At 35.0% G+C, this 12,952-nt stretch overlaps 1 protein-coding gene across 1 annotated transcript in view; it reads right to left on the reverse strand.

Annotated features, from left to right (window-relative positions):
• The window catches only part of tsnare1 (T-SNARE Domain Containing 1), a 124,561-nt gene that overhangs the window by 81,143 nt on the left and 30,466 nt on the right, over positions 1 to 12,952 (reverse strand). Inside the window, exons 3-4 of the mRNA XM_084088506.1 lie at positions 10,363 to 10,440; positions 10,179 to 10,248 (exon numbers count right to left, since the gene is read on the reverse strand). Of these exons, the coding sequence (XP_083944632.1) occupies positions 10,179 to 10,248; positions 10,363 to 10,440 (148 nt within the window). The remainder of the gene's footprint in view (positions 1 to 10,178; positions 10,249 to 10,362; positions 10,441 to 12,952) is intronic.

Here is a 12,952-nt window from a genome sequence, read left to right on the forward strand (position 1 = left end):
TTTTGGGGATATTTAATTTTATTCTATCAATCAATAAATTCCACTAGAAACAAACTTTGTTGTATTATTTTATTTTAATACTGTGAAGCTGCTTTGATACAATCTGTATTGTGAAAAGCGCTATACAAATATACTTGATTTGATTTGATTTGATTATTCATTCACAAAGAAAATTGGTGTCCTTAAAGGTTGGATTTTTCCTAATTTTTTAAATTAAGGCATTAAGTTCAATTTCCAAAATATGATTTTTTATTCCTCTTTTTAGTCAACTTTAGCATGGGTGTATTCACTTATGCATTGCACTGTATATATATATATATATATATATATATATAATATCTGCACTTTGTGATACTGGGCACTGTGAACGCTGCTGTGAAAAATTATGAGAGCACATTTATGATGACTACTCTGTTAGTAAAAAGGTTGGTCCGGGTCATATAGCCTGAGTTTAAGTGAACCATGTCCTTCATTATGCTATGCTTTATATGAATCATACAGCACCATGAAAGCATTCATAATCTAATAAACAGTGTTCTATTTTTTGCCTTCTATAAACCCAGCTCTCTTTCTGTGAGTTTAACAAGTCTAGGGATAGAAACATAGCACCTATAATCTCTAACAGATGCAGTATAACCACACACAAAAGACCTGTGAATATCCTATATTTTACATCCTTCCTTTTGGGAATAGAGTATTGTAAGCCAGTACTGTATATAAGCAAGTGTACTCTAAGGTCTACCCCTTCTTCTTGCACTGCATCGCACTTAAACTTTGCTGTTGTCATGAAAACCAGCGTGCATTCTGCAATCAACGATCTGCTTTCAAGTGTGGGATGCATTATTTCCTGTGATTGTGATTACTGTGAAAGTATGTATTCAAAACACTCGGCAAACACTAAATGCGGGGAAAGAAGCAAAATTTGGACTACACATACACAAAAAAATCAGCACACTATTCCGATGGCCTTAATTACATGCAAGATGAAAAAGTAAATAAATTGGCATAATTTACAAAAAAGGCAGGTCGCCAGAACTTTAACATATGGTAGAACTTTAAGTTTTACAGTAAAATTAACTGTACATTCAACAGATATAATGTGAATACACCCAAGTAAAACCTTTTTTTTTTTTTACCTTCACAAAACACAGATGTTAAAGAGAAAGCCACATGAAGAATCAAAAGTTTATCACTTGCATTTCCACAAGCTGAGGTAACTCTAAATATATAGAAGGTGCACTGTATCATACACACAAATACAAAACACTGTATTTACAGTATGTATGTGTATACATATATATACAAGTGAGTACGAGTTGGCTAATTTGTCTAAACCCCAGTGATGGGTAGGTTTAGGGGCAGGGGCCGGGGCGGGGGCGGGGGCGGGGTTCAGGGGTAGGTCATTCGTACGAATTTTACGAGGTGGCTAATTCGTACAAATTTGTAAGATTTTTGGCAAATCGTACATATTTTACGAGTTGCCCAATTCGTATGAATTCGTACGAATGACCTACCCCTGACCCCGCCCCTAAACCTACCCATCACTGGGGTTTAGACAAATTAGCCAACTCGTACTCACTTGTACGAATTGGTCATGAGATAGTTTATGCTGTGTTAGCACAACATAAAAAATGCAGATTTAGCATACAACACTAATGCACATAACTGGAAAAACAAAACAAAAACAACAACTAATATTTATATGAAAAACCATCAAATATGAAGTGTCACACATGGAATTCTAGTAATGTAATTTTATGGTTTTTCACTGTAAATTATAAGATAACTCAAAAACTGTACGTTTAATTTCCGTTTTTTAATTTTGACATTAATTGTTAGTTTCTCACCATATATAATAAGGGAATTGATTTAATTGATTATCAGGTTTACCAAAGCATTTTTAGTTGTTTACCATTAAAATTACAATCAGTATAGATCAGTATATAGATCAGTATATGGCTGCGTTTCCCGATAACGTTGTCTCTTAGCGCGCTACGAAGACTCTTAAGGTATAACTTAACTAAAGGTATACCATTGCTAGGCGTGTTCCCCGAACCATACCTTAGGAAGCTGCTTAAGATATACCTTCTTACGCGCGATGTTACCCGGTGCTGTCCGTGGCGATGGTGCTGAATTGGTTGATATCGATGGCTCGAGAATCAATTATTCTCTCGTGCAGGGGCTGTTTCACTGCATTATGTGAGAAAGCGGTGCCTACATATTTAAAAATTGTATCATATATTGCTGCCATGGTAACCATTTCAAATTTTTAAGTGCTTTCTTCTCTTTCCCATTTTTGTTCGCTGAGGTGGAGCTGCGATGAAACATTATTCTTGTAAATACTTTCCAGCATTTCAGTAATAAAAGCGTACATCTTAGGCACGGTGCTCGGCAGTGATCAAAAAGGATTAAAACAGTGAATTTTGAATCTCTTCTTGTAAACTCAGAGATGTGGATTCAGACGGCAATTAAATTACCACATGACCTGTTTGTCAAAAAACAGTAGGTACTAATTTGGCCAGGGATTTTTACGCAGGTTGGGTGAAAAAACACTGATATTATGGATTCGGACGGCAATAAAATCACCGACTTACCCCTGTAAATTTTTAAAATACAGCCCATGAGAAACAATTAGCGTCCGAATAGGACTTGACTGACAGTAGCCTATGCTTTCACTGGCCTTTAAAAGCGCTCTTTAATTAAATTAATAATATAATATATTTAATAATATAATTAAAAATCTAACAACAATCAGTCAGTGTAATGACAATTTTATTCTTTGCATGAAAACACTTTGCATGAATTAGCCTAACTGAACACTGTCTGTGTGTATTAAAACTTCAGAATTATATTCGTATAGTCCTGCAACAGTGATAAGGTAAAGCTAAGAGTAGTCCAGACCAACTTTCCGAACGTATGACTTATAGAAGGTATACTTAACTAAGAACGTTTCGGGAAACACGTATTATCGATATGGTCCAGCTTAAGGTGTAACTTAAGAACGACGTAGCGTTAAGAAGGTTTCGTGAAACACAGCCTAGATCATTATAGGCTGGTAAATGTTCTCAATTCACCTGCTATTAGCAGCTGTGTTATTAGTTTTAACAAGTCAGTGCAATGTTTGTCTAAATGTGTTTGTATTGTGGCTTCTTTCTCTCCATTCTCATTAAAAGATTTTGGTTTCACCATTTAACTGCACGGCAAACAAAAATAAACATAACTAATTATATGTTGTCACCCCAACAGCTTAAAACTAAAGGTCTCCACTTCAGAACTGGAGCATTGATAAATATTCCGGTGTACTCATCTTGCACTCTTTGTGAAAGAACTGAGTGTCCACAGGTTGACTTGCCCACTGAGCAGAGAAGATGTAAGGCTAATGAGCAGAAAACAATTATCCCATCGTAACGTGCCATTAAGCACCGATCCCGACCTGGGGTAATGACGCATACTGGATCAGTCATGTTGACGGACACCATCCTGATATTTTCAGGTAAGGCAAAGTTTGTGCAATGATGCCAAACATAATCAAAATGACAAAGACTATCTCACAATGGCTCAAAAAATTATACTCACAAAAAGAAACTCGTGATTAGTTATTTTTGTGCGGGGACAGAACATTCACAACAGGTTTCAGAAGCGGCTTAATTTAGCTAATGGTCTTTATGGTGCATTTTTCATTAAGCATATTTGGCATGTTGGTTTTATGAATAATATATTTCACACTACATTGATTAAGTGGGGTTTTTAATAGAAGTGAAATTAACTAGAGGAGTTTGCAAGTAAATTGCACTTGTTTTGCTTTGAAAGCTTTAGGTGATGGAGAAGTCGCTTTTAATCATCTGTTCATTTTCTGATTGCTCTGATAATGCATAGTTAACTTCGCATTTGGTTAGGAGATCAGACGATTAATAATACACGAGCTTGGTCTTCTGCCAAGATTGCATTTCTGAATCATAATATTAGTGTCGTTTCTGATACTGGGTATGTTTTCTACATAAGTATTACAATACATATGATTGCCTGTATACAAGAAAGGTAATCACAGATATGATATACAAACCTGATTTCAAGGGAAACCCCGATTATGTTTCAAGGAGGCATTTTCATATGGATTTGTACTATTATTAGGAAAAAAGCAAGCATGAATTTCCACCCCTATACTTGTCTCCAGTGCGTAAGCAGATCATCCGAAAAAAAGAACAAATGAGACAAATTCATAATTAGCCACCATTCACCAAAATGTTGTGTTGTATTATACTGAATATATGCAATGTGTGCTAAACTAAGGTAGCTGATATGGGACAAGGAAAAAAAATTACCCTAAATTATTCATGTTGGGTTTTTTAAAAAGAGTGAGGTGGGGGGGGGGGGGGGGGGGGACTTAAAAAAAGAATAGTTCACCCAGAAAATGAAAACTTTGGTCATCATTTCCTTACCGTCATGTTTTTTCAAACCTATATGACTTTCTTTCTTCCTTTGAAAACAAAATAAGTTTTTGAATGGTACTGCTCTTTTCCATACAATGAAAGTATGTGAATTGTGACTAGAGGCTGTCAAGCTCCAGAAACTACAAAAGGCACCCAAAAATTCACACAGCCAATTTTTCTGAAGTCATACGATAGCTTTGTGTGAGCGAAAAAACACATAAACTTAAGTCGTTACTCACTGAAAAGTCTCTCATCTGCTAGTTCTTGTGAAATCTTGTTCATGTTTGCATATAAATTAATAAAACATGCTCTCTAAAAATTGCTGGGTTGTTTCAACCCATTTTTGGGTCAAATATGGACAAACCCAACCGTCGGTTAAAATAATTAAATTTTTTAAACCCAACGGTTGGGATTGTCCATATTTGACCCAAACATGGGTTGAAAAAACCCAGAATTTTATAAAGTGTGGTATGTACACGTATATGGAATGCCAGGCCTGACATATTAATTCATAAATACATAAATAAATACATGAAGAAATGTATGAAGAAATGTAAAAAAACAAAAACAAATAAATGTTATTTATTTTTAATAAATTGTTATATATAAATATTAATCTTGTTTATCTATATTGTATTTTTTTTCCACATTTATTTTTTTTTTCATTTATTTATTTATGCATTTATTTATTTCCACTTTTATTTATTTTCACATTGGTAAATAAATGTGGAAATAAAAAAATAAATAAATGTAGAAACAAATAAATGTGGAAATAAATAAAGTAGACGTATATATATATAAATACATGTGAAAATAAATAAGTGGAAATAAATACAATTATAGATAAATAAGAAAATAAAAGTATAAATACTCATTTGTTTGTTTTTATTTATTTTTACATTTATTTGCATATTTATTTATGTATTTATTTATTTATTTTATTTTTTATTTTTTTTATTTTTTTACATTTCTTCATATATTCATTTATGTATTTATTTATTCATTAATTAATATGTCAGGTCTGGCATTCATACACATAACATCTCTTTTTTTGGTCTACAAAAGAAAGAAAGTCACAGAGAGTAAATAATGCCACACGTTTTATATTTGGGTCAACATTCAAGGCGGTTTAAGGGAGTTTTTCAGTACCACCATCTACTTGAATGTAGTTTTGGTCCTCACATGCTTCTCAGCATAAGGCTCACCTTCTGTCTACAGAATCCTCAGCATAGAAGAGGACGGACAGTGCAGTGTGTCCTCCACTCTAAAGACGAAGAGCGTCTCTCAGAAGCCCCGTATGCAAAAGAGCGGAATGTGTAATGCTCTAACGAGCACAATGACAAACAGAGGGTGTGAACGATTAATCCACTTAGTTTTGCTGCGTGTGTTTCTACGATTACAAAGATGGGTCAAATTTAATTAGCCAAGTGATTTTTCACTGGAATGAGACGCATCGAACGTGTGCAAACACTTATGAGTTGTAAGTTGTCAAGCTAACACTTGAGAGTAGGGCTGCAACTACAGTAGCAATTGTTTTAATAATCAATTATTCTCTTTTTATTCCAAAATGCTTTATGATGATTTACGTTTTATCAGCAAGTCTCATGCTCACCAAGGCCGCATTTAATCAATCAATTGTGATTTTTTTTTTTTTTTTACAATTTAAGACAATTGTTTTCTATTTTAATAAATTTAAAATGCAATTTAATCCTGTGATTGACAAACTTAAAATTTCAGCATCATTACTCCAGTCTTCAGTGTCACATGATCCTTCAGAAATCATTCTATACTGATTTGCTGCTCAAGAAACATTTATTATTTTTAGTCATGTTGAAAACAGTTGTGCTGCTCAATATTGTGGGAATCAGGATTCCATCAGGATTCTTTGATGAATAGAAAGTTCAAAAAGATTTAACAACATTTACCTGAAATATAATCTTAGAATATAGAATCTTAATAGATCTTTTACCTTTACCTCAATCATTTACCTCAAATAGGTAAATCATTTGAATGCATCCTTGCTAAATAAGTATAACTTATTAAGTATTATTCTTACTGAGCCCAAACTTTTGAACAGTAGATTGCATGATGTTTACTCAAGAGATTAAGATATTGTTCCATTTCTACAGGTTAATAAGAAACATTTTTATAGATTCAGTTCATTTATAGATAAAATACACACAAAACAGTAGCCATGTGCCTCATCTGTCTCTTATATTGCCAGTCTCTGAAGTACACTCTTTTTAGTGCACTGGAAGTCTGTATCTTGGCTTGCCTGTGACATTGTAGAGCGTGCAAATGTTTGTGTGTGTGTCTGTGTGTGTGAGGAAGTTTTGGGCAGGAGGGGGTGGGGGGCAGTCTGCCAGGGCCTTTGGGCGACATATCGCCATCTGGGAGGTATGACCCTGAAACTGCAAGGTTTCCGTGGAAACTGGATGTAATAAAATCATGGCTGGGGTGCAGCAAAGGGCAGAAAGAGTAAGAAAACGGGCAGAGTCAGAGAGCGAGCAATAGAGAGAGAGCGGGAGAAGGGGTTGCTGTCAAGTGCCCTGTTTGGAGCAGCAGGATTAAGCCTGGCATGAAAGGAAGCACATTCAAGGTCAAATAAGAAACAGCAAAAAAAAAAAAAAAAAAATTAACAACACGTACTTACTATAGGGTTAGGGTAGGATTAGGGTTTGGTTGAGGGTTAGTTGCATGTAATTATGCTATGGTAAGTAGGCTACATGTAACATATGTAACAAGGACACTGTTAATAAAGTGTCAGATTTCTGTTGAACATAAAAAAGGACTAAAAAATTTGACAGGTCACTCTTGTGAACTGGATTCATTGGAAAGATCTAAAAAACAAAAACAAAACATCACTCATGATCCCTCATGAACATGCCAAATACAGTAGAACAGAAGCCAAGATTTACAGTGAATAATGACCACTTTGTATCAAATGGCTTCAGAAAACTTGGAATATAGGATATGACTAGTCTCACATAGCCAGACCTTCAGACTGACAGCAGAAGGTCTGGACTCCATAGCAGCTTTCACTGGCCAAGGACCGCCCAGAGGCAGTTTGACTGACATGTAAAGCAACCAATCACATTTGATTTTTTTCCTGCCTCATGTTTAGGGGCGTGAAAATGTAACGTCGATGCCCCTACAATAACAGTGTGTAAAATTCTTTGACGTATTGTAAAGAGTCTATGCTGTGAACTTTAAATACTTCACATACTTTTGAAAATCCAGCGTTTAGTTGATCTTGATAAGCGCTCGTTGTCACGGTTGTAAACACAACAGCTTGCTTCTTCCATAAGGGGGTTTGGCGTCACCCGTCACGGCATCTTTATTTCCAGGCGGACCGTTAAATAACATGACACGCGCGTCTCCTGAAAATCTTGTAGAATTCAGCCAATCAGATGACTATTTCAAAACTCATGAAGAGTTTCCAATTTTGTGTGCCGTACGTATCAGACGTTTAGCCAATGGTCTGTGGGCTTGACGTCTGAGGCTGAGACTAGGGTATGGGTAATACAAACTACCTTTATTTTTTTATTATTCTTCTTTTTTTTTTTTACCCCCATTCTTTGTAATTGCATGGAGAAGAGTGACCAGCACAACTTTGTTGCATTGTTCCATAGAAGTTTTCTGTTCCATAGAAGAAAGTAATTTATACCTGTTTGAAACAACATTTCTGGGTGAACTATCCTTTAAAACATTGTAATTTCAGGTGGATGTTCCTACACCAACATTTAGTCAAAGATGTACACAATAACAGAATTTTGTCCTACGAAAAGGTAATTCATTTTGTAATTAAAATATCTCACTCTCACCAAATAATAGTATATAGTTTGGTTCAATTGTTCTTAAATTACTAAAAGAATCATTAAAAGAATCATTAACAGAATCATTAAGGAACTGCAATTGAATGGGAATGCCCATCCCTAATGGAGAGTTCTAAGACAGACTGAAAATGTGATGCAAAGAAAAAGCGAGAGAAGCAGGTGCAACTTTGTTGAATATACATGCAGACGCTAATGAAGTGGATAAAAAAAATGAAATAAAACACAAATCTTGCACACTACATTCACATTGGCTAATGACTCAGGTGTGCTTGAGACTGGCTGTCTGCAATAAACCTACACTTCGTTCAATTCCACACAAGACAAGACTGCGGCAGGGAAATGTTGCACTGTTATGCTTTTGTGATGTAATTTTAGCTCATAATTCTTTATTGTATAATGTGCAGTCACTCCACAAGAACAGCAGAGGGTGTAGCAGTAGAAAGACATTGCTGCTTATCTCATTTAGTTTTAGGCAGCCAATCTGCCCAAAGGCTTTATAGCTAACAATAGATGTCATGTTGTGCCTTAGGGATGGTGATTCTTCAAGGGGGGGGGGAATAAACAATCACACACACCCAAAACAGTATTAGGTTTGCAATGCTTTCATTAACAAAAAAATGGCCGGTATAATTGATGAGCCGCCACTGGACACAGATTGTGTAATGCATTTCAAACAACAGCAATTCCAGACCAACTACTTTGTCATCGGAAAATAATTTAGTAATTGTGGCATCCCGACTACAACAGTCAGATGAGTAAACAATACATGCTGGGCGGAAGGTGATGAAACAGTGAGAGTGAGCGCTCAAAATGTTACTCTGTTTCAAAGTGCTCTATAGAGAGTCAGCAAAAGGGAAGCTATTAAAACCACTGAAGGCCTGTGAGAGAATATCATGACATCATAATGGAGCACAAATCTGCTTTTCTCTGCTGCAATAAAAGGTCCTGGGAGTATATAAATATCGATATCGATATATGAAAAAGGTCAAATTACCTTTAGCTTGCATAGGTTTGCGTGTGTGTGTCTCTAAAATGTCTCCACAAAGATGGCAATATCCGAAATCCTTGTTTTTGTGGGAAAAATTTGTGGTCCTCATGAGGAAAACCATACTAAGTGATGATTTTTGAAAATGTAAAAATGCAGAAAGTTTTCTGTGATGAGTATGTTTAGGGGTTGGGTTAGTGTAAGGGGATAGAATATACAGTTTGTACAGTATAAAAATCCTTACACTGTAAAAAAAAATTACATCCCCAAGTCAAAAATTTAAAGTGACCGATAACATCTAAATTTTTCAATTAGTCTGACGTATTATTTCTCATTGAGCCAATGTTAACAGACTATTGCAACAAGAATTTCACTTGGGCCAATTGAAAAATGTAGATGATATCGGTCACTTGAAATTTTTGATTTGGGAGGGTTAGAAATTTTTTATAGTGTATGTCTATGGAAAGTCCGCATAAAACATGAAAACACAACGTGTGTGTGGGCCCTGTCAAACACTCGGCACAATGTGGCGCCAGGCGCGATGCAAGTGTTTCTTGCTAGTTTCAGCCCGATGCAGTTATCTTTTTCACGTCTTGTGCCACGTTGTTTAAATAGCAAATGCATTTGCGCCCATCTGTTCGCCCATGGTCTGCTGGTCTGAAAACAAGTTGTGTTCAGGCGCATTGGTATTTTGAGGCAACTGAAATAGACTGCGCCATTGACCCACAAAAACCTGGTCTAAAGTCAGTATTATTGTAGTATTGTTTTGTTATTTAAAGGGCACATTAGTAATATGTGCCTATAGGTGGGTCCACAGCGCATACACTCTGCTTATTACACACACAGGGACGTGCAGTAGCACAGTGTGTGTGTGTGTGTGTGTGTGTGTGTGTGTGTGTGTGTGTGTGTGTGTGTGTGTAGACTTACAAACTCTGCCGTAGCTCTGCCGTATCTCTGGATGTTCCCATCGACTGAAGATTCTTCTCTAGTGTTACCACTGAAAAGAACAGACAGAAACTTCCATGTGTATTTCATTTTGTTACTTTCACCTCATGCCATCCTTTATGGCTTAAAATCAAGGTCAGAATATTTGGAGGCTTTTTAAACTCACCATTAGCATTGATCTGAAAGATGTTAGAGGAGGTTTCCTGGAACACATCTTGAAGCTCTGAGGGGCTGACTTGTGTAGCTGTAGGAGAAAGAAGATGAGGGTTAGTAAACACAGCGTTTAATGTTGATGTGTGTGATTGTTTATGCTAAAATAGTATTCCAGACAAATTTTTTTCTAAATTAATGATAATAAAACGAATAGTTCAGACTCTGAAATCTGCTTGGATGAGCACTGTACAAAACTGTAAAAAAAAAAATAAAAAAAATAAACCATACGCACACATCATTTTAAATTATTATCACCGATAATGTGTACTGATAAAGTAGTTAAGTAGGATTAAGAAACACCCAAAAACCTAAGAAAAGTAATGTTTTTACATTAGGTTTTTTTTTTTATTAAACCCTTACCTGCGGTAAAAATTATTATATATTTTTTTTAAATCATGCCTCGAACATGATGTTTTTTCTTTACTTAGTTGGCACCCCATACTCATGAGGGCCTCCATATTTCTGCTAAGAGAAGCCAAACAAAGCAGAATCAAAAACACACCATGTTTTTGGACCGCAGCTTTGCTTAAACAGACTGAGTCGTGAGCCACCCAAATGGGAGTGTGGGCACAGCCATTTTCTTCATCAAATGCACGTATCATGCACACCCTGGTAGGAAAAGGTAATCATCAAGAGCTCTTAATCAAAATCAACTTCACAACCTCTGTATCAAAGTACAACCCACAGGCCCCGCACACATACACATAAATGTGTCGTCTCTCTGTTTTTGTCTTCCTCTGCCCTCCAAATGACTGTAATTGACGTGCTGTTTTTCACAACTCTTCATCTGTGCCCTAATGCACTTGCACTTGAGAGGGGAAAATCACAGTCAATCTTTTCCATATGCATATTCTACTCTAAGAGAGGGTTTGGATTTGATACAGGAAGCAGGTAAAAAGGTGTGTATATATATATTTTTATATATATTTATTTATGTTTAAAAATATATATTTATTTTTATTTTATTTTATTTTTTAAAATATTTTAAATATTTTAAATATTTTATTTTTGTAAATGTAAATGTAAATTTTTCATATATATTATTATATATTTATTTATTTTTAAAAATATATATTTATTTTTATTTTATTTTATTTTTCATATATATTATTATTTATTTATTTATTTATTTATATATATATGAAATATATATGAAAAAAAATTATATATATATATGAAAAATCAGTCTATTAAGATTGTTTCACCAAAGTAAACCAAAGCACCAGTATAGAACTGACTGTGAGCTGAACTGTATAGGCAGTATCAATAGATATGTGCCGAAATATAGCTGAAACATGATGAATTGTGTTAATAATCACAAAATGGGGACTTCTTGACATTGCACATGTGACTAATAGTTTAGCATGAGCAGATTAAAAATAAAAATATTTTACTGTAGGTGTGAATTTTACATCACAGCGAAAAGCATATGACATTATCTATCTGACTGCTTCCAGCCAGATGTGCTTGTGTTTATGTGTGTGTGTGTGGGTGTGTGCACTACAAAGGTGATAAGCTGTTCTCAGTGGATCATTTTTCAGGGAAACAACCTTTTGTGCCCTTACTGTTATCTCCACTGGCCTCCAGCTATGTGCACACTTCTCATACTCTCTCCTCCATCATCATGATAGATGGATGTTCCATATTCATTCCACTCTGCATTGAGCACTATACCTCCATATGGGCTAAGAGGGGGAAACACAAGGGCACTACTTCCTGTGAGTATGTGTGAAGACCCAACATGATCCCTCTCAACACTAAATTCCCGTCACACACAATTATTGTGTTGGGAATCTCTGACATTTTTCCTGTCGCCCATGGTGCTATTTGTCTATTTGTTATTTGTTTTGTGTCTGTGCCACAGTCAAAGAACATTCTAGTGGTCCCATCTAATGCTGGAACATCTCAGAATTGAAATATAAGAAAAAATATTTTCATGTATACAGAATGGTAATCACTTTCGTTCTTTTAACAAAGCAATCAATTCATTTCTACGTGGTGGTAAATGAAGATATTAAATGTATTTTTACACATTTACACAGTACTATACATTTTATTTTTATTAAAATCCAAAATACACCTTATGGTATATATATATATTACATAAGGTGTATTTTGGATTTTAATAAAAATAAAATGTATACTTTTATAAATAAAATGTATAGTACTATAAACTATTATGAACTATACGCTTGAGAAACTCCTTTAAACTTACATAGTTAAAATGTACGGCATTCAAAATGTAACCATTGACTGGGTCATTGTAATATGATTATTTTGTATAATAACTATTTTGTATAATAAATAGTGCACACTCAACAGAAAAATAGACACACAGTCATGAAAACGGAAAAGCGGCTCTAAAGCGACATTTGATTTGAAACAGAATGAAATCCTAAAACCTGAGGCAAGTTGAGATTGAAACTTTTGCTGCTGATAAATCCTTGTGGAAATGGAAATCTGCTTATCTATAATATCTAGATGTTTCAATACTTTTACTAAATCATATACTTCTTAGATCCTTCATGAATCAGCTTTGAAGA

This window comes from Abramis brama, assembly GCF_963993115.1.
Source record: "Abramis brama genome assembly, chromosome: 17".
Classification (NCBI taxonomy): Eukaryota; Metazoa; Chordata; class Actinopteri; order Cypriniformes; family Leuciscidae; genus Abramis; species Abramis brama.